The sequence below is a fragment of the Callionymus lyra genome, chromosome 2, assembly GCF_982586985.1.
Source record: "Callionymus lyra chromosome 2, fCalLyr1.hap1.1, whole genome shotgun sequence".
Classification (NCBI taxonomy): domain Eukaryota; kingdom Metazoa; phylum Chordata; class Actinopteri; order Syngnathiformes; family Callionymidae; genus Callionymus; species Callionymus lyra.
Genome location: NC_141819.1, coordinates 16,381,160 through 16,408,383, shown reverse-complemented (window position 1 = coordinate 16,408,383; position 27,224 = coordinate 16,381,160). Strand labels below are relative to the sequence as shown.

General features: G+C 38.5%; 1 protein-coding gene across 2 annotated transcripts in view; it reads left to right on the top strand.

Annotated features, from left to right (window-relative positions):
* The first annotated feature begins 1,861 nt into the window (after positions 1-1,861).
* elavl4 (ELAV like neuron-specific RNA binding protein 4) overlaps positions 1,862-27,224 on the top strand; it is an 84,870-nt gene continuing 59,507 nt past the window's right edge. For both annotated transcript variants that reach the window (XM_087783721.1, XM_087783717.1), the window contains exons 1-2: positions 1,862-2,476; positions 3,019-3,159. In XM_087783721.1, the coding sequence (XP_087639847.1) occupies positions 2,429-2,476; positions 3,019-3,159 (189 nt within the window). In that variant the 5' untranslated portion in view covers positions 1,862-2,428. The remainder of the gene's footprint in view (positions 2,477-3,018; positions 3,160-27,224) is intronic.

Below are 27,224 nucleotides of genomic sequence, written 5' to 3'. Positions count from 1 at the left end.
TTTTTTTTATTTTACTGATGTGACTATCATGAGTAGTTTCTTTTCTACGCTTCTAATAACATCCTTATCTTTATAAAAGACTACATATGTACCTTTTTTTATTTTAAAGAAATATAGAAATGTTCAAGGTTGAATGTTTATTTTTTATTTTATACTTAAATTCATCATAAATAGACATTTATTCGTCATATATAGCAGCAACGCTATCCCTAGAACATTTATGCAATCTCAAGTAACTTATAAATGCTGAAATACTCCAAACATATGTATTCTATGTTAAGAAAGGGCAGGTCAAATTTATTAAAATACATTTTTTGCTAGGTTACTACATATTGTACATAACGGATCTTTAATCTTTTTGTTTTAACCATGAGTTTGCTATTGATGAACTTCAAGCTTTAACTTTTGAAACCATCTGACATGTAGATGCTCATGAAGTAGCAAAAAAGGAAACAGATAAAACATACAACATCACATGAGAAAAAATATACAATAAACTCATTTAAACAAACAAACCTTTACTATGGCGACAAAATGTGTTGTTATTTATTCAAAAATAGTTTTAAGGTGACTAGAAAACACCTAAGATAAGTGGTTAAGACTTTGTTTTTACTGAATTTGGCCAAAACTATTCTTAAATCACGAATGATTGTCTTGAAAAGTAAGTAAGTAAGTCATTTTTATTTGTATAGCGCTTTTCCAGACCAGGGTCACAAAGCGCTTAAACAATCAAAACAATATTCAATAAAGTACATACTTTAAAGGGCAAGATGAAACTGATAAGTAATACCAAATGAGCTTCTTGGTGGATTTATTCTCCTTTTTTTTAGTGCTTTTCTACTTCCCTTTTCTCTTCATTCTATTAGTCGTCACTCGGTCCTCTCTGTGTGCGTCATCTTCTCTGTTCCCCAACATTGTGTGGAGCACTGTCCACCAAAAAACAGATGGTCCAGTGTGTGTGCGCTTCTTTTAATTGCTCTCTTTTAACCATTTGATCTACGAACATTAAACAGTCGCATCAAAGTCACCATTTTTTCAGGAACAGCTTCCGCTTCTAAATCTCTCCTTTCGCGTACGTGCTTTAGCATTTCGGCGAGCGGTCGTTTGACTCGTGAGTCATCTACGTATTTATTTTTGTATTTTTAGCTTTTAGCCACCAAAAGACAACGGCGTGAGTCATGTTGCTTTATAATAATTACCTGATGTCATTTTTTTTTGTTGTTGACACTTTTCATTTTCCTTCCAGACGGAATCTCCGAGCCAAACGCCGGATACTCACTGCCTCGTCATCGCTGGGCCACACCCTGCTGAGGGGTGGGAAAAAAAAAAGGACATCCGGCTGACCTTCACATCAGCTCGCTGCTCTTTTTTTAGGGGGGGGGATCTAGCTTTCATTTCCACTCGTGTCCCCTCTTGATAGACCAAAGCTTTTAATACTTTCCTTAACTCCATATGAACCCCACCACGAAGGTGCTGGATGCTTTCCAGGGGAGCTTCTTTTTTTCCCCCCACCTTGAATCTTTCCTATTTTAAAAGCAATTTCTTTACAGGACAATCTTCTAACTGGTTTGATTTGGTCGGGGATTAGGCGATGCTTAAGTTTAATTCTCGGTCTCACTGTACGTCTGTTTAAGGGGACGCTGTGGGGGGGGGGAGATAGGAGTGGCTGTGGGAAAAAGGACTGTTGCGAGAACAGTTTTCCCACCTTGTGGTCGAGGAGTGAACTGTAGCTGCACCTCCATTAGCATTGGGGGTAGAGAGAGAGAGAGAGAGGGAGAAAAGGATGGAGGGAGAGAGAGATGCATAGAAAGATACAGTGAGAGAGGGAGGGGAAGCCAAGGAGAAAGGCGGTGGGAGTGATGCAGAAAGAGAGAGAGAGAGAGAGAGAGGGGAAAAAAGGGAGGGGAGTTTAAACTAAGTGCTATGGTTCGGGACAGGCTAATCTGCTAGCGAGCAGTGTGAGGATCGGAGCGTATTGTGTGAGCCAGTGTGCGGGGGACAGATAAGGCAGCCAGCCAGCCCGCCGAGCCGACCCACCGACCGCCTGACTGCCTGTTTTAATGTGCTGACTCCGGGGAGATTTTTTTTTTTCCACCCCAAAAAAAAAAAGAAACTGCATATTGACTACTTAGACGCGTGCGGAGATCCTGGGCACAGACGCGACCACCTCAGCCAGCAGGCGCATCAAAAGAGACTGAGAAATCCCAACTTCCATTTGCAGAAAATCTTTAAAAAAAAAAGGATTTTTTTTTTCTTTTTGTACCCCCTTGTTTTTTTTTCCTGATTGATTTCCATTTTTTTTTTGGTTTCTTTCCTATTTTTTTTGTGTGTTTTCGGGACTGACCCCCCGACCGGTAGACGAGAAAAAAAAAGGGGAGCCGAAGAAGTCTTTATTAACGGACAGAACGCAAAAAAAAAAGAAAAGATCATGTTCGAAATAAGCCGAACACTCAACGCCGCTTTGTTGAGCAACGAGGTAAAGAGATTTTGTTTTTTTGTTCGCCTCACTTCACCTGTGTGTGTGTGTGTGTGTGTGTGCCACCATCCCCACGTCTAACTGTTCCATCACTTGTGCTGTTGTGCCCGGAGATGTTTTGCTGTTTTCACGCCAAGACAAGGGATTGTTCCTCTTCTGACACACATGGCTACCATTATTACTATTGACTTCTCATCCCATTGTTGTCGCCACTAAAAAAAAATGCTGCTAAACCAATCAGACCTGCCTTTTTTCAGATGACGGTAAAAAAAAAAAAAAAAATGGTGTGCTTTAATGTGCACGTTTCTGTAAGTTTGTGTGTACGCTTGTGTTTGTTAAACACATCCATTTGTGGGAAAGCAAAGTATTTTTGTGATTTCCCCCCTTCTTTCTTCTTCTCTTCTTTCTTGTGTCCTCTACCATCCACGTTGTCCCTTTTTCTACCTGTTTCTCTATCCTCCTCTCCCCTCCGTCCTTTTTTTTTTCTTCTTCTTTCCCTCTCTTCCTGCGCCTGTGTGTGAGTGTGTGTATTCTGTGAGCAGCATCTCAAGATGATGGCGAGGCACGGGCAGCTCTCGGGACTAGCAGCTAGTGGCTTGGGCTCCGTCCCTGAGACGCACTCGCCGCTATTTCCCAGGGATCTCCTGTCATCGCAAGCCCAGATGGGCTCCAGGTCACCCCTGGTAAGAGGACAGACAGAGCGATATATCTATCTATCTATCTCCATCTATTCAATGATCACACTAGGATGCATTTACAAGAGCAGGGAGAGAGAGAGAGAGCAAATCCATGGTGTAAAACTTGTTGTGTGTCCTGAATAGTGTTAGTAAATATTTGCATTATTATGTTTGTCCAATTAGTCTACGCCCACTCTGTCTTTAGCCTCTGCCAGACTGTTGTCGAGGGATATGAACGTCTTTGTGTGTGTGTGTGTGTGTTTCCTTGAACAGTCTAGCTTAGATTATCGCTGAAATAAGCTCATGATTGATCAGTAAGTACGACTCTTAATTATGACAGCGGAGGGCCGTGACGGACAATTTCATTTATATCTACTTTTATTGATGGCAGAAAGAAAAAAAGTAGGTCCCAGTTCAACTACAAGGCACAACAAAAAAAAATAAAAAAATCTCAGACTCGCTGCATTTTCAACGACATGAAACTGTGGGTGATGGATCAGCTGCGGGGTCTTCATTGGTTCAGCTCCCCCCTTTAAAGCTGGCTCAGATCCACTCCACAATTTCATCCGGAAGCCCTCGTGCCACGCTGAGGCTATGCCAGGGCTTCCACGAATGCAAAGCAGTCGAAGCTTCAAAAGGTGCCACCTAATAAAAAACATGGTAAAAAGTAAACGTTTGCTTGTTTTTAACTTCAGTAGGACACGTGATAGTTTGGCAGCCTTGATGCTAGTCGATCAAATACCCTGATTCCAGATGGTTTTAACACTTTGATTTAGGATTATATCTTTATTTAACCTCCAATATAATAACATTTCCACTGGATTGTCGCATGTTTTTCACGTGGTTGATCCTCATCATTGTTCTTGGCTATGTGTGCTAGGGCGTGAATATGTGTTGGTGTGTGTTACCGAGTGCATATGGCTGTGTTGCGTTTAAGTAAGTGTGTGTTCGTGCATGATTACCCTTCCTTAAAAAGACCAGTGATAATGATTAATGGTACCGTCATTAAGCAGCCGGATCATTTGCATGCATTAACTATGTTTGATGGAAGATTTAAGTGGCTTCTACACGCACCGGGAAATTTGGCGATCACGATTTTCACATCGAATTTTCCCTTTTTACTGCGACTCTCTAAGTATGATTTATGATCTCTTATCTCGTTTTTTTTTTTGGTATTGGTTACCCAGGTTAGCTTCTGGTAGCCTCCTTGATAATATTTAAAACAGGAAATATTCCATATGCTTGGAGCGTGTTTGTTTGTGGCCATTTGAGTGAATAGTCTCAGTCGTCTCAAGCTGTTAGATTGTGCTAAAAGAACAGCCAAACCATTCTAATTACCGTTAAAAAAAAAAAAAAAAAACACTGAGGACACAGTCGGCGTGGACTAAAAAAGAAATTAAACAGATACCCGTCTGTCAAAAAACAGTGCAGGCCAATTCTGCTGGTGGTTTGACAGCAAACAAGAAATCAGAGCCTGATAAAAAAAAATTCAAGAAGAATTGTTTTGTGGCTTCATCGCCAAGACGTGAAGAAGGAAAAAAAAAAAAGAAAAGAGCAGTCGGCTGTGCTTGAGATCTGATTGTCGTTAATTTGTGGAAAGCTTCCCTGATTACCTGCTGCAGACAGCTGCCGTTCTCTCTGTGACTCTGTGGCTTTGTTTGACAACTCAAATCCTTTCTCTTTCAACATTTCCAAAACAAGACAGTTGGGTGGTTCTCCAGAAGTAAATAAAAAAAAAAAAGAATGTTTTTCTTCAGGATATTAGCTCAGAAGGTTCATCCCTGTTTCACAACAATCTCCACCTCCCTGCGTCCAAAAAACACTTACCGCATTCCCGTCTTGATTACTGCGTTTCTGGATCTCCAGGAAAACGGGCTGGTTTATGCTAAACAACTGGCATCACGTACAAAACAAGTGCGTCCAGGGCCAAAAGCAAGAGTAGACGCACACACACACACACACACACACACTGAGAGAAGACGATAACAATGAACGAATGTTTACGACGACATCAAACATCGGGGTTATTTGTGGAAGACTCCAAAGGGACCGGAGCGTAGAAAAAGCTCCGTGTCCGCGCACTGTAAACGTGGCCTGATCCGAGTGTGTGTCCATCAGGCTTGTTTGCACTTCATATGAGCACATGTGGTGTGCGAGATGTAAGGAGAAGCAAAGAGACACTGGGAGGGCGACTAAAGGGTTCGGACTCACTGGAGAAGAACCGCATGTCATGTGAATGTGTGTGTGTGTGTGTGTGTGACGTGTGTGTGTGTGTGTGTGTGTGTGGCCACCAGTGCTGCAGGGAGGGCCTAGTGATCAGCAGCTGAGCCAGTGTCCCGCTGGGAGCCATCACTGCAGAAAGGAGCAGGTGTCTGCAGGCACACACACACACACACACACACACACGCACATGCGCACACCCACACACACACACATACACACACACACGCTGAACACTCCTTCTCTTCACTCCCTTCCAATTTAGTCAGTCCGCAGGGTTCCTTTTAACATACATTTCATTACACATTACTCTGATTTTTTAATACATCAAGCCAAGGCATCCGACTGTCGCGTAAACACACTTTGTAAAACAAACACAGATTAAGCTGATGAGATTCATTTAGAAATAATTAAACCGCCAAAAAAATCTGATTTAAAAAAAAGATAATTTAACCTCTGGGGTGTCGTAAGACACACCTTTTTTTACATGATAAATACATGTTTACTATTCTATCATAATGACGTTTATTCCAAATAACAGTGATATATTCATAAGTACGTTTCCACATATCTTCCAAGTTGTCGTTGGATTATGCTCCGACTTTAATGGCTGTTTGTCACAAGTCAGTGTTTACATCCACAGTTCAATGGGTCAATAATGCAACACATTTCCTATTTCCTCCCTTTTTTTTTTTTATCATCTTCAATTCAAACCATCCCATGGCGGTTTTTCATTTCTCGGTGGAAGAAAGCATTTAATTTCAGAAGCAATTTCTCTGGCTCTCTTTGACAATGTTTTTCAAATCCCGCAGAACTTATATCATTCAGCTTAACGGATAAATAGAGAAGGAATAATGAAGCAGACAAGGCTGGCTAGATGGCTTTATTGTGTCGGGGAAATTCTGCATACTCTCGTATTTGCAAGTAAATGCAGATGATTCTTTGGCGATTGGCAGGAAAAAATGCAGCTTTACCACAATCGTGTTGTGAGGGTCGTGACTTATACTCATTTAGTTTCCGGGGCGGTGTAATGATCCCTTTTTAAAAGTAAAAATTGCTCCTGCTTCATGCATGCATTGGATCAGGTCGGACAATAAGCATCAGATTTACCGAATTTATGCAAGTTTGAATCGTGTCGTTGAAATGAGCAAAACACATGTTGGGACAAAAAGCTTCAGCTTTGTCATCTGACGCTAATGAATGATTTCAAATGACATTATCATAAAAAAATAATGATTTATTTATCATCTGCCGGTTGTGTTTGAAGAGTAGCGATGAAAGGAAATGTGTCTGATTTTTTGATCGATCGCTCGCGTCTAAGATTCTGACATGTTGATTAACTACACTAGTTTGTCCTCTCTCAGGATTGATGCCTTCAAAGCTGATGCCATATTATTGATTTGCTTATTGACAGGGACGAGGCAAAGCATTTGCTGTCACCATGAATAAATGATGAATGGCCAGGCTACGCACTACTGGCTCGTATTGACTGCTAAAGTCGCAAGAGCTGCTTCTGCAGACGTCCAAGCTTTTCATAGTTGTTTTCATAGCATCTCGCTTGTTACGTTCCATCTCAACTCTCACCGATACGATTACAATTTAACTTAGATTCTCTACGAGGCACAACGGGTTCGTCTCAAAACAGACTAGAGGTTCATTTGTGACTTGTCCCTTCTTGCCCCGGGATACCCTCCACTTACTCCTTGCCGTGTATTGGCTCCAGTAAGCATAACACTAGCTTTACCAAGCAGTAGATGACAATTGATGGAACAAACCAGAAAAATACTTTTGTGTTATATATGAATAATATGAACTATATTAATAAAATGAAACTGATTTATTTGTTGAAATATTGGCCCATTTACGCTCAAATGCTAAGAAAGTAAAACATCTGTATCTCTGACTTTATAATAAATTATTTTATGTGTGATATATTCATTTGAATAACGTCTAACCACACGGTAACAACACTGATCTTATTCATTCGTTGAAAAGATCAAGGACAGATATCTTTAAGTGGATTTGAAAAAAAAAAGTTTGTCTATGAAGCATTTAGTGTCATCACCGATTTACACAATATTGTGGCCTTTTTTTAATAGGACTTTTTCAAAATAATTGATGTGACAATTATAAAGCCTTTATTTCACATTTGAATGTTTGGATTTTTTTTATTTATTTACTATTATGGTGAGCCACAAACAACTTGGATGCTCTTTAATGTGGTCCAGACTTGGGACACGCCTGGTTTAACGTTGTTGTAAATTTAACTTTAGAATGATCTGTTTTCTACAAGGCCCCTGAAGGGACATGGATGACGAAAATTTAAAGAGAAGTTAAAAAAAAAGATCTGGAGAAGGTGAAAAAGATCTGACTCTTCTCGAGCTCTTTTGATTTCTGGCTGTTAAGAACCCCAACTTGACGATGGAGGACGACTTGTAAAGCTTCTTGTAGGTTGTCTTGAAACCCTCAAGAGTGATTCCTGAACATGAAATACCACAGATGAAACACTAAATCCGAGAAAAAGGCTTTGTCCTCTTTTAGCTATTATCGTTTAAAGTGACTCTCACCTATGCAATAGTTATAGTCTCTCAAGACAAGATCGTAATTCCTTGTACTAGAGGCCAAGCCTGTAGCAAAACTCAATGGGCCTTTCAGTCGCTAACAGTCATTGAACATTGAACCGGAAGGAAATCACAGCACTCGCTTGTCTTGTCGCATGTGATAGAAAGTGTAAATAATAATGCTTTTTTTAAGATTTTTTTTAACCAGAAACTACAGACACATTTTAAGGCTCACAATAGCCTTCATTTAAATTAAGAATCACCTTATTTGTGGTGTTACTGTGAGTCCAACAAGACCTTTTATCTGCAGCTCTGAAGCACTAGTTAAATGATTTAGTCAAATAAATCTTCTTTATTTTTGTAACAAATACCTGATATAAGTAAATTCAATAAGTGAATTGAATCTATGATGCAGCATTTTTAACAAGTAGACCTGTGTTCATCTCTGCTTTTTTTTCTTTGGGGCATGAGACAAACAAGTGTGATGCAAGTCAGCTTCAAGATTGACAGATACTGATAATCTAATATTCTTCGATCCATGTTGTATAATTCAGGGGGTTTTTGTTGCACCACGACACGGTTGCTTCAAAACGTCTTAACAAGTGAGCATCAAACTGGAGAAAACGTTCTATATTGCTGGCAGCAACTATAAGTACATACTGTGTTCTTCCATCAGCTGTGTGTTTCAGGCGAGTCGCATAACACTATTGAAACTCACCTCCAAGCATGGAGGCATTTAACTCAGAGCCTTTGGAGTTTTTTCCTGTTATGTACTGCCCACTTGCTTTTTCTCAAGCATGAGAAAAGAGCGGCTAAGCATGAAGTGACATTTCCAGAGTTGGATTTGTGCAGCCTGGGCGTGATTTGGTCCATAGCGCCGCAGGCCTGGCCTGTGTGAGGACTCTGCATGGCTCTAATTTTTAAAAGGTTATAGCTTATCAAGAGCCACAGAGATGCCATTTATGCAGGTCTGATGGTGAGAGATTGTTCGAGTTTGTGCTGTGACATGATGAATATAACTAACCTTTCCGTGCAGATGAAAAAATCTCTATTTTTTACTATTTAACTAAACATTACCAAAAGTATATCAGGGCATTGCAGCAAACTTGTATGTGTATATTGAAAAAAGTGACCTTTGAATTGTACTTACAAAGTGTAGTTCTATATTAAATAATCGAAGAAATTCACTTATTTCCTTCATATATCATAATTGAACAAAGTAGATAATGATTAATAATGATTATCATAATTTTTAACAAGAAATGACTGAAAGAAAGAAAGAAATATACATATTTAAATTAATTTTCCCAATAATAACATTTAAGCTCAGGGGTATGTCGTGATGGGTGGGGGAGATAAAACTCCATTTCCAGATGGATCTCTCCAGTCACACTGTGAGCGCGGAAATTCAGCGACAAAGATCAAACAAAAAATGATCCGCCCGTCTTCACAGTCCTGAAAATCCACCGCTGCCTTGCCTCAGGATGCACCTCCATGATCTTGTTTAATATGACAGATTCTAGTTTTCGGCTCAGAGTTACTGTGCACGGGCGTCATATACATGTTTGCTTATTACAGTCAGAGTCAACAATATAATGAGTCTGAGCTACTGGACAGATGAAGTTGAATGTCAACCTAAGCTGCAGCCGGCGCTCTCGTCCAAATGGACACTAATCCACCCAAGTCCTGTTGAGAATTCACTCTCGGTGCCAATGCACATGCTGGACTCAACTGCCAATGCATACCTAAGCCTTTCTGGACTCACCCAAGGAGCTCCTCATTGATGTCGGCCTCAACTCAACGTCATTTGTGTTGTCTAATATTCAAATATATTAAATATAAAACACATTATTATAGAAAATAGGATTGTTTGAAATCACTTCTGAATCTTTTTTCCTAAAGAAAACATAATAGAGTTAGGTATTTTTGGATAAAGTCAGTCATATATTTAATCTTTGAAAGTCTTTTATGAACATGAAACAAAAGTCTAGAACTTTGTTCTATGTGCGGACATACCTCCGCAAATGACACTGGATAAACAATGGTTTCAATAACTACCCTCCAGCGAATATCTCAAATATCTTGATACATGAACGTTTATTCATTTTAGTGCAGTTTTCAGCTGAAAGTCTTACAAGTGAGTGACAAATCAACCAAAATATTAAAAAGTCTATTTTGTGTTGCTCCTCTGTCTCTGTGTGAATTAAATCCAAATTATTATTTAAGGTAAGATAAAGTTTTACCTTACCTTACATTAGAACACCAACAACAACGTGATCATAAGTTTGCTTGTCCTATGACCAATATATCCAAAAAATAATATTTAATAATTTGGATTTAATTCACACAGAGACAGAGGAGCAACACAAAATATACCCTAATGTTTCTGGTTAAAATCGCTTTAAAAAATACATAAAAACACCATTATCTCGATTTGTTTTCCAGTAAAAAACGTACAGTTTCCTCTAGTTTATGGATCCGAGTATCTGTCATGTTCACCTGTGTGTATCTTAAAGATTGTTTCTTTACTAAACAGCTGGGTCACAAATGAGTTCGGTGGCTAAATGTTCTTTATATGTTCTTATTCCTATGGAGATTCCAAGCCTACAGAGTTCCTTCAGCCACTGATTAAGCGCTCACTCGGTATTCCATAGATAGTGACAAAGCGTTCAGGCTGAGCTTTGAAACGGCGGCTGTCACAACTCTGCAGTCGGCAAAGCTGCAGCCAGAGCAAACAGCTTTGAGTTCAAGGAAGCGCCTGTGACAAATGCAGCACGGCCTTGTTCCAGGATCAGTGTGGAGAATTCATTTCGGATCTGAAGGGTTTCTCGACATGGGAATCACTCTGGCAGGGGTTAAGCTGAATATGTTTCATGTCTCCAGACATGCAGCAAAGAGGATGTGTGAGGATTGGTTAGTAATGTTTTGGAAATGTCACCAACATTTGTTAGATCCACAACAGGAATGCACCTTTTTTTGGAAAAAGTAGAAAGTATAAATGGAATTAGTTTTAAGGTTTTGGAGGCCTTTTGGATGCATTTCTTTAGAATATAGTTTAGATATGTTTTGTATCTGCTGTGTATTTTGTAAGTGAAGCTTCATTACAAAAAGGTATTTTCTTCAGGGGATACTGTAGGTATAGCGTTTTAATCCGTCATTAATCTTTATATTGGTAAGTCAAAACAAAAACAAAACACTTAAACCATAACTACAGATCGCTGAGATCTTCTCTATATACCTATTTTCCACGTATAATTGGATTTTCATTGGATTTTGTTGTTGTTTTACATTTATTTGCTATATATTGAAATCCTTTTTACTATTTAATGTATAATTCATATTGTTGGAAATCAAGATCAAAAGCGATCGCGAGGAAATCAGGTTGCCTTCTCGCACAACCTAGTAGAAATGGACTGACCCACAACAACATCAGCAGCCACTTCATTGTGGCGACTCACGTATAGTGACTTGATGTGTTGGGAGAGTGACCACGTTGCATTGGTTTACTCAATCAGGTTATTCTTGTATAACTGAAAATTAATAAAGTATTATTGTACGTTTTTCTTTCTCCACATTCATAACTTGAATGACACTACACGGTCACAAAAGCAATGTCACGCTGATTGGACGGTGCGCGAAAAAGGTTTAATTGGATTAGTCAGCTGTCAAACTGATGATTGGCATTTTAAAGATTCCTGGATTAAATTTACGAAATGTTTAGAAGAAGTGATTAGAGTTCGTCATCACGTTGGTGAAAAAGCGACAGTTATAAAGAAATGCTATGAATTTAAAGCAATTTAAAGCTGGACGTCCTTTACTTTTTTAACTAATTTCCTGCCTGAGCGGTCGAAGTCGAGGCCATGACACGACCCTATAGACGGATAAACTCGGGCGTCTCAGCAGAGGTAATGAAATCTCATCTTATCTGCCTCATTTAATTTTCAACATCTGACATTTAAAACCTTTAAACTCAGTAGTTTCACCACAAAAAGTGACAGGAAAAAAAACAATTCTTAAACCACGATAGCATCAGTGGTTATCAGGCAGCTGCAGCAGTGCAGCAAAAGAGGACATTATCAATAGAGGAGTGCTGGGAGGATAGTCCGGGGACGGATGAAGAGGTTTTACAAATGACTTAACTGCAGGAACTGTAGTATTTGCAGACGTCCTTCAAGTAAATACAAGTGTTTTAGAGAGAGGAAAACACCATTCAGGTAATTAAATGATACGTGCAAAAAGTGTAATTTGTGTTTTTATATGTACCCCAGTGACATAACATTGAAGCCCAAGAAAATCCTCACGATAAATTCTATAATAAAAGAGAGTATTAGGGATAATTTATTGTAATGTGATTTGAACAATTAAAAATAATATATGTATATATATATATATATATATATATATATATATTGGATAAATCTAGTCCATTAACATTAACATATCTAATGTTTGAAACAAAAAAAACTCAAATATTTATACATTTTATAGGGTTTATTCATGCCAGAACCTCTGTAATAAAAATAAGTATTATATGCAACATATTACATGTTAAATAATATAAGCTACTTCATATGTTTGTCCAGTGAAAAGAAAACATTCAAATACATCAGAATAGCCATTTGATAATAGTTCATGAATAAATTTAAAAAAAAGAGGTTTTCCTTAATAAAAAAAATTGATCTGTTAAAACAATTGTTGCAACATTTGCATGCATCTCCTTAAAATCTTCAATCCTCCTCTTTTTTCCGTTTCATCATCCGCTTCCTATTCCGGCTCAAAGACTTTTTTTTCGTGAATGACTCTCTTTGAGCAAAAGTCATTTAACATCATTTGCTCACTGGTGCCATTGTGTCCAATCTGCTCCTCCAGAGCATCAGTAATCATAAGAGCTACTTTTAGCTGCGCAGGCTATTACTAAAATGTCAGAACACCGTGGCTTTTTTTTCCCCTCCCGCGAGGAAATAAAAGAGACGATTTGATCTAACGTAAGACAGCGTCGCAGGTGCGGCGAAAAATCCTCAGACCATAAAATTACCGAAAAAAAAGAATCGTGCGCCGACGATGAAAAATAAAGCTGCTGGTTTTAACACTAAACAACTAACGCAGCTCCCAAAAACTAGCTATTGTTGCTCGGCTACAGCTGCGTGATGCTAATGTCCGCCTGATGTCCGGGATCCACCGATGGCGAGATTGAAGTTGGCAAAGGAGACAGGCCAGTTGAAGGCCGTTACTCTCATTTGTTGATTGTTACCGGCAGAGGGTGGACACCTGCCAAGACAGTGGCCATCATCAGTCTGAGTAGCACAGCGAGCTCCTACTACAGTCTCCACTTCCCTTCTGCTACTAAATCTATCCTTCAAGGACAAATCATAAAAAAAAAGGGCTGAGTAAGCTGCCGCATACTGAGGAGAGTGTTCCGGGTTATTAAACATATTGGGCTCTTTTACTGCATTGACTGCTGTGATATTCCAAATTTGATTCCGCCGCTTTTAAACGGCGCCGACGCACTTCCCGACCCTCATTTAAAAACCCCTCTGCCTACATCTGAGCCTTGTTTATTCCTCCGTGAGTTAGCGGGAAAGCCGACACCATATCGGCGACAACAAGTTCCCCCCCCGATAATAATAATAAAGATAACACCTCCACCTCTTGAAATAGAAGATGTTGAAACATCTGCCGGATCTTCAATTATCGCCGTAATCACGCTCGATTCAAATAGTGTGTAGCGTAGCCACCAATTAAAAGGGCCGCCCCGGCACAGCCGGGGTGGGAAAAAAGGCCGAGGCGAGCGTTAACCACAATTAGCCAATTCTCTCTTCGTGAATTAGTATGCTAGGAGCATGGGGCTCAAGTACTTTCTCTGGTCCGGCACTTTAAAATCGCAGCCATGTCAGAGTGAGAAAACACTGTCTGTCTCTGTGTCTGTAATGTGAGTGTGTAAGTGTGTGTGTTTTCATGGGGTCTGAGGGGGGGTGGGGGGGAAAGAATTTTAGCATCGCTGGGAGAGCACAGTGGCATCGCGGTTAGTTCTCCAGCCTCACAGCAAGGTCCCTGATCTGAATCCAGCTCCGAGCGAATCCTTTCTGTGTGATTTGGTTTGGAAAATGTGTGATTTCACCCATCACTCCTGTGTCCTCGCTCGGTCCACATTCATAAAGGTTCAACTTTGATTTTAAAATTCAGCTTTTTGTGGCGATGTTCTCGGTCGTGTAGGGTCAAATCCAATCGGAGCGATGATGCAGTATTGACTATAAATTAGGGAACAAAACACTATTTGTTCGGTTTCATGATTTATTATAGACGTGAAGGATGTCGTGGGCAGAAGCCTCGTAACTCTTGAGAAATCCGAAAATACTTTGCAGGAAGATGGACTTTGAAATCATGTTTTTCTAAAGACTGATGCTTTCAGAAGTGAATTGGTCATGTGATGACTTAGTGGAGCTTAAAGTGATAGTATGTATGTTCATGCTAATGTAGCAACCCCTGCTCAGTTGTCTTTGTCTTCATCCCGAGAGAAACACTCGTCTTTCAGAGCCTTTTTTGCTTTTATGATATTCTTGAATATCAGAATAATCTTTGCATAAAAGCACTTTAAGCGATATTTTTATTTTTCTAACCTATTTCGACAACATGTGTCAAACTCATGGCCTTGGGGCCCAAATCATTACCGCCAGCGATTAAGCGAAAATGAGAAACAGAGATTATGGATGTCAACAACTACACAACCGTTTTGACCCTGTGACTAATTGAGCTCGACGCCACTGATTTAGACTTTCTTTTATTCAAGTATTTCCGAGGACGATGGAAACGCTATTACCATATAGTATTACATTGTCTCACACCAGCAGCACAAAATACAACTCTTAACACAGACTCACTGAGAAGTGGAATAATACAATCATATTTTTGAACAAGTTCAACTTTTTCATCAGTTCTATATTCATCCTGGTTAATGCAAGTATTCACGAGTTAATCTTGAGATTCATTAAAGGACAACTAACGTAAAAACCCAACTCTCTAGACTCACTTACATGTTTCAAATATTGAAGTCTTCCTCTCTAAGATGCAATAAGTTCCTCATCATGACCATGTTTTGAACTTATTACTTTACGTCTGAAATCTCAGCGAATGAGAGGTTACGAGAGCAGAGTCCATTATGACAAAATAATGGCTTCACTCCTCATCCAGACAGCTTTAATCACGCCCCGCTTTGTTTATACAGCGAGTCCCATGGAGGTGGAGACTTCCTGGATTGATGATGTGCGGTGACAAACCTTGATGTTTGAGCAATCACAGCAGAGTGAGTGTGGTTATTTTAAACAAGATTTCACCTATAGAAAAACAAAGTGTTTTCAGTGGGCGGGGCTTAAGCACATTTTCTAATGTAAATATTCAAATGAAAAGAGAGTTTTATACAAACAAACGATTGATACAATAGAGTCCAACATCTTTTTATTACACACTTAAATTAATATTTACCCTTTAAATAGCATCGCATGTATCACATATAGTTACTATAACAGACACTGATAATACAATAGAGTCCAACATCTATTTAAGACACACTTGACAATCAACACATTTGTTAACCTTAAGCACAATACAAGCCAAATGAATCAAGGACTTTACCAACAGTAATGTCACTTAATTTAACCTTCGTTGAAATAAATATTAATAGATAAGGGTCTATGTATAACTATATATTCAAATATGATGTTCAAATACACACAGCTACAAACGTACCAAAAACATTTTGGGGATGTTTCACTTTAAGAGAATATGAACCTGATCCCCATGTTGACGTCCACCTGCTACTGACTTTGCACGGGCCTGACATTGTGTTTTTCCTCGATACAGCAAAGAGCCAGAAAGAGAGAGAAAAAAAAAAGACAATAGTGCTGTCGATAATTAAGCTGCAGTGCAATATCTACGACATCCAGGCTATAAAGTATCAGCATGAATGCCCTTGATAGAATGTCTCGAACACTCCCTCCATCTGTCCGTACACAGTTTTCAAACGCGCAGTGTGCAGGCTTAACTAGGACATGGCAGCAGCATGGTTCCCTTCATTTCTTTATTTCCTGAGCGCACAAACACACACTCACACTAGCGCACAAGACGAGGGGGAGATGAGCAGATTGTGTTTGGAGCTAATTTACTCAGTTGTTGCAGTCATTTTCAACCATCGTCCTGCGAAGCAATTTAATGAAATGACATGCCGGGTGAGATTATTTAGCTGTGAATCACATTTATTTTTTAAAAGGCATTTTAAGAGAGATTGATGTGAAAACAAATTGTTCCGCACTTATTTTTCATTAGGGGTAGAAAAATACATTTCAATATATATTTCAAATACGTACATTTGCTGTCTTGACATGTTTATCATGTATCCAAAGGGTTTAACAATAACTTAAGTCATGTGATATTTGTCAATATTATAAATGTATTTTTTACATCACTTTAATTAACACCAGAGAGAGAACGTTCCAACACAGAACTGTATAAATCGGTGAATGATTTTGGATCTCAAATGTTCTTTAAAAATATCATCCTTTATATTGTTTTTAAGAATATATACAGATTAGTTCTAAATACATTTTTGTGTGTTCTAAATGATATAATATTAATTTATCTTATCACATTCTGGTGTTATTATTAAACATTACAAGACTTATTCAAACTTTGACTACATCAGATTTCCTGCTACCAAAATGTATTTCACTTTAATTGAATACATTTTTAATGCATGCATATTTTAGTGTAGCTTTTTTTCAAAGGTATAAAGATATGCATTGGTGCTATGTTCATCACCAACAAATAAAGAAAGAAAAATCTATAATATGGCAATAAAAGTTTCTGATTCTGGTTAAGTGAAGAAAAAATAGATATTATCATCACTAGCAAACATAGTGGAGAAAACAAAGAGATTGTTCACCAGAAGTCTTTCTTTAAAAAATACAGAAATCTTAAAACATTATGTCTTACTGCTAATACAACAAGTAGTCATGTAGCCCTGATTCATCTTTTATTCATCACGATATGTACGGTCAGTGTTCTGGGGGATTCAAAGAAGTATTTTACAAGGAGTATCTCACGTGTATCAAGGGACTGCTGTCCTGTAAGTGCCTGCGAGGAAAGCAAGGGCTCCCTCTTCTTGTCTGCTTGTGATATTGACCGGAAGGACAGAGTCGGTTTCACCCAGACCGCAAGCTATTTTATTCTAGAATTGAAAAAAAAACTGCGTCTAGTTTAATATTAAAGGAGAAAAAAGGTCGAAATCGTCTGCGTCCTGGTGTGCAAATGAGTATTTTAACTTAAACCAGCAGCAGGAGTGCGATCTACTTCTCCACATTCATCCTTTTCTTCTGCTTTTGTTGTGGCAGCTAGAAAAAAAAAAGAGAGTCCATCTTCTGTCTCCGCATCCTTCTCTCAGACACGAGGACCACTAGCAGTTTCCTCCTCTGGAGCCCCGCCCCCTCCATCCTCAGCAGCCAACCAGAGCAGGCGTCGCTTTAATAAACTCTTCTCTTTTTTTCCACGGAAAGATTTTTTTTTTTATCGTTACATTTGTAGTTAATTTTTTTAAGATTCAGGTTTGACTGTCGTTTTTAAGTCGTTTCTCTGACTGGATATAAAAAATAAATAAATAATCCGCTTTTGTGAGTTTCCCGCCGTGTCGCTGCTTTGATCTTCACGCCTGCACTCGTTATCCGGCTTCTTTCCTGCGAGCCTCCCAGACACCGAGAACAAGAATGGTCGTGGTGAGTAGATAACAAGTAGTTGAAGTCTCGTCTCTGTTGTCTACACTAGAAACTCTCTCGTGGTGCGGCTTTAAACGCTTGATAATGTGAAATACATTGGCTTGGTGTGTGTGTGCGCGTGCGCCTCGCTCCTACGAGCACTTTACCTAAATCCTTTTTTACAATTCTCCCTTCTTTACTTATATGGTTTTAATGATATATTAATTCGTATTTCACATTTCCACTCCATGAAAAGCTATTTTGAGACATTTACTTACACGTTAGACACGCATGGTTTGCAAATATATTCGTAATCTAAACAAATAAATCCACCTCAAACATATACTCATGTTATTGTTTCCGTTTTATCCAGGTGTCGTTGTTCATAGATATGAAATAGACTCCCAACTCTAACATCTATCTTAGATGGACAATGTCTAAAATAGAGAAGGAATTTAGCTGCTTGAGACCTTGGCTCCTGCAAGACTTTGATTGTTGAGTTGTCTGTGTCTTTGGTTAAATTGAATCATGTTTTCATGACAGTTAAAATGTACCATAAAATCGTCAATATTATGCTTTTTGAATATGTGATGGTGTCTAATAATATAACAGCAATTGAATGGTGAACGTATTTGATTCATTGAAAGGTTGTGTTTGGATAAAAGGATTAATTTGAACTCAAGGCTTCTTTATGAAGGCATTTGTTGGTCAATTGATGCATTAAAACTAGCATTTTCTTGTTTGTTTACTACAGAGTCTCACAGTTGCTTCCCCTGGTACTTTACCTTGTTTTAGAATATGAATATGAAAGAATACGTTTTATTATTTTCACTGTTGGTATTTAAAAGTAGAGAAAGGTTAAGGTTGCGTTGTTAAGAGAGTAATGCAATTTGCAGAAGCATAGACTAGCATAATAGTTTGATACATGTATACACTTATTTCTTATTAGGGATGAACCACAAAGTTATTGGGTATGATCTGTAAATTGAGAATTTCATACTGAATACTGAAAACGAAATAAATTCCTACATGTTGATGGGATTTTCAGATATTTCTTTAGTTTTTTAAAACTGAAAGTTTTAAGTTTTAACTTGTACTCTGTTGAATTATCATTGCAAAATAAATGTTTTTAAAGCAAATGAAGAAAGTTACAACATAAAAAGATCTGACATAAGGTCCCTTGCCGTCTCAAGAAATGACATTTAGACGTATGTTTTCTAAATAAATCATTAAAAAAAAAAGTTATGTAGACATTTGTAAGTATCTGGATGTGACACCTAGACTTTAAGTAATAATTTGGCAAAGTTTGTAACAAAGTTTCATGATTTCACTTAAGTAAGTTTCAACCTGTTTTCATCTCAATAAAGAATTAAATGTATTAGCAATATTGAAATTATAAATAAAAACATTACAAGTTCAGTATATTTCCTAAAAAAATCTATATATTGAACTCATCAAATTGTAAAAACTTGTTGCTTTGATAAATATATGACGCCATGCCTATTAATGTTTGCTTCACAGAAAATCAAAGTGAATCAATACGTCCTATTTAAAAAAATCTACAACCTTTCGATAGTGTAAGTGTTTTTCTTTGGGGTAGTTTAAGTGGCAGCAAAGGAAAGAAGGGTCTTGATAAGTTGTCAACATGGTCTAGTAAATGTGTAAGGGATTTAAACATTCAGCCATAATAGCTAATTTATATACACAGTGCTGCGCAGGCATCCTATTACCATAGTGCCTGAGGCTGCAATCACTCTCCAAGAGCTCCACGCGTCTCAGTCCGGCTCACTCAAGCACAGACCTCAGCAACGATTGATTGCTTTGCTGGGATTCAAAAAAAGCCTATTTTTTTTTTTTTTTTCCTGCCAAACTCCCAGGCTGAGGCCGGCGTGCGCCGACGAGGGCTCTGAGCCAGCACGAAAGCGAAGGTGTTAACACTCGGTAAGGGGGAGGCGAGACCGGGGGGCTGACAGGCAAACCGAGAAGCCAATCGCAGGCTCAAGCGGGAAGGCGGCGGCGGCGGCGACGGCGGCGGCGGGGAGGGGGTTGAGACGGCTTGTGATCTCCAGTTGAGCAGAGTGGAAGGGGCGGGTGGCTACGGGAGGGATGGAGGGAGGGAGGGATGGATGGAGGGAGGGATGGAGGGAGGGGAGGGAACTTGCTGCAGCCCAGCACTCTCATCCAGGCTCATCATTCTGCTCTCAGCATCTGTGGAAAGAAGGCGATGTCTGCTTCATCCACCTCCAGCACGCGGCTCTCCACTCGCCACTAGCGTTCGAACAGGAAGCGAGACGAGGGAAGGCAGTCTGAGCCCAGCGACACTTAGACACCGAAAGAGTTGATTTTTTTTTCTCTGCTAAAAGGCGTCGCTTTTGCTTTTGTATGAGGAGCGAGAGAGAGACAACGACCGGCGTCTCCCAGATGGAGTGGAATGGGTTTAAGATGGTAAGGAAAGGAAATCGGACAGTTTGATATGACTATTGTTGTGATTGACGTCTGTGTTGTTGATTCCGGGGAGAATCTAGTTTTTTTTTTAATAGATTTTTATCACCACTTCATTTTACTACGTCCGCTCGGTGATCGTAGTAGCAAAGTTTGGAATAAAAAGGGGAACGATGCTGGATTTTCCCGGTGTTCGCCGGGTGAATGTGAGAGTCATGCTGATGGAGGAAGGTGGGAGTCGTGGCAGGGATGCATGGGGGAAAAAGAGCAAGGACAGGATGAAGGAGCATTACACCTTGTTTCAGTTTTAACAACCTGCAGCTCTTTTTTTTTTTTCTTTTTCTTTTAAAAGCATTTACAACTTCTGCTCGAGCTTCTAAAATAAACATTTCCAATTCATGAATGATAGGATGAGTAATCGTGTTATCCGTCACGCCGCCTGTGCGCTCAGTGTAAGTCTGTTAACCATGTGCCGTGCACGGTGGATCATTCTCAAGACCACGTCTTGTGTTTCCGTGCGTACTCACGCCCGCTCGCCAGCGAAGACTGACAGCCATCTCCAAGTCTTCTGCTTCGCTCAGCTTTCCGTGACTCACTTTAACTTTAGAAGACGTTCACGTCCGTCATACTCGGGAGGAGATGAATTATACAAGTAGCAGTCATCTCGACCGTCACTGCGTCACCATCTCCAAAGACTATCTTTTTTTGTCTGATTTCAAAATGGTTCTAGTAGAGACTTAATTTGGATTCTGCGTGTAAATGTTTGGGAGTTTTTTTCTCTCTTCACTGACTGCTATCCAAATGCTAATTGAAAGGGAGGCGACTCCCCTTGCTTGTTTTTCTGGCCTAGTCTCCCCCTTTATTCCATCCTGGTGGAGCTAGCAAGAGCAAGACTGAGAGATGAAGACATATTTGAACATCAAATCTGGTTTTGAATAGGGGGGTACGTACATGGATAAAATGGAGGCTGGTGTTTAATAGGAACATGCTGAAGGAAGCCACCTGGTGGGAGCCTGTGGGGTACCTTGGCTATCATCGCTCACACACACACACACACACACTCGTGCGCACATAAACAAGTAGTGACTCTATTACCCTCAGGCAGAACGCCGTGAGCTCCAAGGTTATTCGCGTCAATGCTAATAGGTTGAGGTGTCATGAATATAATTCGGCGTGAGATGCAATACGAAGGCAATACTGTATAACGTGAACATCGCGGGTGAAGTTCTCACGAGACCAAAGGTCAAGGTGATTTGTGGAACATGAAAAAAAAACTCAACATGAAATTCTTCTTTGCACACTGGATCATGGTATATTCCCTGGAAATGTATTATCTCTCGTTTTTTTTAGTATACAGTCTCTTTTGTCGTCTTCAGGGTCCAATAGACTTGATAATTCTAAATGTTCTATATTTCAATTTCTGTGTCAAGCTTATGTTTTTTTCTGATCTTGAATTGGTTTACGAAGGGTTCACAGAATAATGGTCGACTTCCTATAATGGTGAAACGACATAAAGAAAAAAATAATTAAAAATGTACTTCGACAAAAAGTGACAACACATATTTTGGCTTATATTTCACTTAATTTCACAAGATGTGTGTGTATCAGTCATGGTAGTGTAGCTGATATGAATCCATCATTTAAAAGTGTATGCTCACGAATAGGTTTCGCAGAATAGGTTTGTGATTCGCCTCAGCTGCGGCCAGAACCTCCACAGTGTAAATGCAAATGCATGAATTCAGCTCAGGCGCAGCACCAGTGGGACAGTAAGAGAAGCACTGTAACGAAAATATCATCCTTTTCCTTTCAAAGTGAAAACTATTTTGATCCCGAAGTGATCGCAATTTGACACAGCAGAGTAAACGCATCTAGTGGAACCTCGATGTTACATCGATGTTAACATAGCACTTGCTTTGAACTTAGAAATACTAGAAAACATACATTGAATATAAACCCTATTCCTTGCCCAAATAAAGGATGTGAAGTACAAATGTAGGCCATAGTAGAAGGAGACGTTTTATTGATAAAATAGGATATTCTAAAATTTGAAGTGTGTCTCTGAGTATGCTTGACTTCATCTTAAACTCATGTTCCCAGCTCTGAACAGAAGAAAAAAATATATTTTTTAAATTAATAAACTGCAATTTTTGCAACTCGCAGTAAAAATGTGAGAAGCAGCAACCCTTGGAAAAACAATCACTTGAACTGGACCCATTTGAAAAAAACTTCACAATCTATTCTCTGCTTGTTCTCATAGACGTACCTTTTACATGTTGTTTAAGACTTGATCTTTTATTTGATGAAGCATAATACACTGTTACACTCTTAACACTAAAGAAAATAAGTGAAGGGATCGGAAAAGAGGACATTTTGCTGTTCTATATTCAGCTATTTGCAATTATACAAGAAGAACATTAACTCATTCTATTGTTAATTAGTGATGGTTTTCTAATGTAAGCAAATATCATTGTAAAGAAATGTATTGCCTTCACGCTTTTGTCACTGATGCTACACCTGTTTAAAAGCTCTATCTATGCTTAGCTAGCATAAATAATGCTAAGGGTGAATTATTCCATGACAACTCAAGACCCTCATGACTTCACAGACATTCTACGAGAGAAAATCTAAGGCGTGTTACGAGCTTTCATGTTGTTCTCGTGGGTCTTGGATGTTCATTAGGTTGCAGCCAGAGACTTTAAAATAGTGTAGCTAATTTGATCTTCATCCTCCTCAGTGAATAATGTATGTAGTGGGATGATATTTTAATGTCTCTCGGCGTTTAGTTGAGTAGTTACATCGCATGCTTCTTATCAAGTAGAATAGAGATGTCTATACTTCACACTGGTTCTGTCAATCAACCGGCTTTTTTTAATTTCATCATTCTTGTGAGATGAATAAAGTATCTATCTATCTATCTTCTTATTTTGAGACAAAGCAGCCACTGACCCAAGAACAGTTATTTTTTAATGTCTTCTGCTCGCCCTGAGCTATGATGATGGATGGTGATGCACGTCTGAAGGTAGAAAAGAGGTTTACTCTTATTTATTTGTATCGGATAAATCGCAACCAATATAAATCTTGGTCAAACATTTCTGTTTGTTACATCTATGGTTCAAGATTGTATTATATCACGATAAAGGGGAAACAATATATTACAAGATAATTGCAATTACAATAGTATTATTGTGCAAGTACTTGTCTTTGGTTTGCAACTACAGACCACATGACTCTTGATGAAGATATAACTGCTTTCATTTGTTTAAAAAAAACAAAGTATCCAAACTTTAGCTTCAAAAGCTGCTGGATTCGACTGTATCCTCTCATCCCCAGTCATCACTTGTAACTCATGAGATTTCAATGTTTTAGCTGCAGGGGACTTAATGAGTGCTGCCATCTAGGGGCCGTAAGTTTATTAGCAACATAAAAATAAACAAACAGCAAATTGTATTATTTTACAAACACATTATTTAACTCTAAACGATTAAACAAAAGATGAAAACACATAGCATATGATTTAAAGGTAAAACAGAAAAACAGAAAATGGAGAAAGAAAAAAATATTGATACAGTTTTGTGGGAAAGAACATCGCGATGTATCGCAATATCAATATTTTCTATCACCTCTTCTGCAAATGTTCTACAATAATCCTATAATACACCTTCTACCATCGTTAAATAACTTATTTATCCTTTCTTTATTTTCTTAACATTACCATCTTTCTCTCGATAAATTATATTTGAGTTTTAGTGTAAGTTAACTGCTTGATAGGAGTGTAAAACACAATCGCAGTGGTGATTCAATTTTACTGAAAGTGATTATGTTTAAACCCGAATACAGATTTGATGTAAAACGTCTCCCACCATAACATCAACTATAGTACAGCTGTTCCTGTCTTATGAGGGAGTATATTATTATTATTTTTATTGACTGACTTATAGAATAGCATCTGGATCAGATACAGCCCCTGTAACTCTAGTTTAAGGTTCACAGTTTTACATTTTAGGTTTTGTCTATGATTGTCTTAGAGATAATGTATTATAAAGACTATTTGACGCTGAAGAATACAACATAAACTATAATGGGAAAACGAGAGAGAATTAATTTCCACTTTGGCCAACAATAATGCCATGATCAAAAGTAAGAAGAATAATTAATAAATAAACTTGTTTTTCATAACTCAATCTAGCCAATAATCCATCAGTTAAATTACACACATGTTCATTTCATTTTGTTTAAATATTTCCCTAAATTATTCCAAATGTAGTGAAGAGAACATTGGAAACCTCAAAAGCCCCATAGATCAGTAGTTTTTTTTTGCAGTCTGTCAGCAGTCACAAGGTCACAATATCAATTCCCTTCACTGAGAATGATGAGTCATGTTGTCCTTGAGCAAGACACAGAGTCCCAACTTGTTCCACTACATTTGGCAGCCTAGATTGGATTTCCCATGTTGGTGATTTATTGAACTTAACATTTTCCATCTCAGAAACCCGATCCGCCGATGACTCAGAGTTTTAACCTAAAACAAGCTTAAATTCTGCCACATATTTCCATGGATCCGTTTATTTCGTCAAATGACAACACAATTATTTTTGCCGTTTCATACATAGTGTAATTTCCTGTCGAGCTATTTTCTTACATGCATTATTCTGTCATATTCAATTTGGACCATTATGTGTCAATATTGCATTTTTCTGCACGCGTCTTTTCCACTTTTCTTAAATTCAAAGCTGGATGGAAATGCTTAATGAGCCAGAAGCCTGTTTGAATAAAAAAGCTGCTGTAACAATCTCTGTTCCAATTAGCACGCTTTGGTTTTTAAATATTCCTTTTGTGCACTGCCTAAACACACATGAAGACTCACAAAACGGTTGCGTTGTAAATTTAATAGGCTTCCACTGCGACTTTCTTCATTTATTTAAGACGTTTCCCTCTTTTTTTTTCTTCTTCCTCCTTTTTTTTAAAAAAAAAAAGCTAGAAATCTGAGCAGCATGGCGAGATATTCTGCTTTGAGGAGAAGCTGCATTCACAAATATGAAACGTAATTCCTTTGGCAGCAGCTCAAACTGCTACAGACAGACATATAATCAGCTCGGGAGTGTTAGCGCCCCAGCCCACTAGCAAACAGAAGACGGAGCCCTTGTTGTGCGTCGCTCCTTTTTAGAAAAAAAATCTCCCGATGGAAAATATAGTGGGAGGAAAGAGGTATTCATGTGAGCATCGCTTTTTGTTGAGAAAAAAAGACGCAGGAGGAACGTCGGCGTTCCCTGCTTCTTTAGTGTTTCATTCAGTTTCCATCCCTTCCCTTGTCCTCTCCCTCACTCCTCTCCGTCTCCCTCTTGACTGTTGCTGTGTGTTCTGCTATTCATACAGATGTTTGGAATTGAGTGGCAGTTTCTCGTGAGACAGTGCACACGCAGCGGACTTGTATCATCGGCATTTTGCATTCTAGAAAAAAAAGAAAAAAAAAAAAAAAAGCCCACAGGCAGGTTTTGCTTGTGTGTGTGTGTGTGTGTGTTCACGTGCAAGAGTTTGTCTGACTGTGTGTTATATTCCTTGGCATCTAAACTGGCCCCAGTGCAGGTTCTGCATTTTTTAAAGGACATTTCAAGGTCAGAGATTTGACAGGCCTCGCTGCTTCTGACATATTAAGCATTTATGTTTCTGTAGTTGAGTGAATTATTGATGGGATATTAATCCCAGAGTGAGAAGGAAATGGCTCATCTGTCTTGGTTATTAGATTCCTTTGTAGCATTTTGAGTCTCTAATGCTCTGCTGTTTGCTTTTCGTTGAACGTGGAATGAATAGTTAAAGAAAGTCTTTATGTAACATCCTTTTTTGAGATTACTCACAAAACGATGATAAGATGTGTTCTTTATATTTCTGTGTGAAGTAAAACATGCGCTAAAGAATAAATCAACTGATAGATATAAGTCAAGTCTATACACGTGTTGCTACTAGACTGTCCGGTCTTCCTCCTAAATGACTGTAAAAAACAACATCTTCAGGTTTATCTAGACGCTAAAATCCAGGAAAGAACATTTTAAAACCTTTATAAATATTGTGAAACCTTAATTCATCTGTTAAATATCAATTAGATAGCTCACTCTATGATTATTTCTTACACCAAAAATTCAAACCCTTTAATTATTTCCACATCATTTGTAAACTTATATGGCATTTAAAATAGTATCTCAAAGAGACTGCAAGTGGAAATTGGGATTTATTCCTACAACAATTGTTAGGTAAAGAAGAGTTGTTTGGGAGGAAGAAACCTTTATAAGATTTATGAATCTACATGCCTATAACCACCAATAGTAATTAGCTGTTCTTTATATTGATAATTGATACAAATAGTTTAATCCGTTTTTGAGTTATTTGGCCAACAATCACATAACCCTAAATGTAGGAACAACACTCATTGTCTATTGGTGAACTAACATATGTTGCAATTTAAAATATATTTTAAAAAGTAACTCAGCAAAGATATATCAAAAGGACATTAATATTGACCTAAAAGGCTTCCTTGGATGGAACTGATGGATAATTCCAGGCCCACTCCTTCACTGTGAAGCTTGACTTGTTGTAGCTTGTTTTAAAATGTTTATTGTATTTATTTTTACTTAAAGATTACATGTAATCAATCACATATTGTGACAATACATCTGCTTGAGGCCTAATTTCATTTCATTTTAATCATATTTTGGTATAACTTGATTCAGTACTGTAACGTATTTTCTGCTACTTCTTATATATATATATGATGTTATATATAATGTTGTTGCAAAATCATCCCCCGGTCTCCACAGTATGATGGACCGAAATGTAATGGACTTTCTCTGAAATTGAATTAGCATGGCGCCTGGTTAGCTTGAGTAACAGGAGAGGTCTGATTCCTAGTGTGTACTGCTAGTCTCTCACCAAACAACCGCGTCGTGGAGGTAAATATTGATCATCGTCATGGGCTGGAAAAAAAAAAAATCTATACCATGCTCTGCTGTAGTCGAGAATTTGTGTCCACACTTGAACAAATGCCACAGGAGATGGTTTAGCTCCGGGATTGATCTCTCCTGCTCTGCTGCTGTACTTTAATGTGCTGCTGCAGATC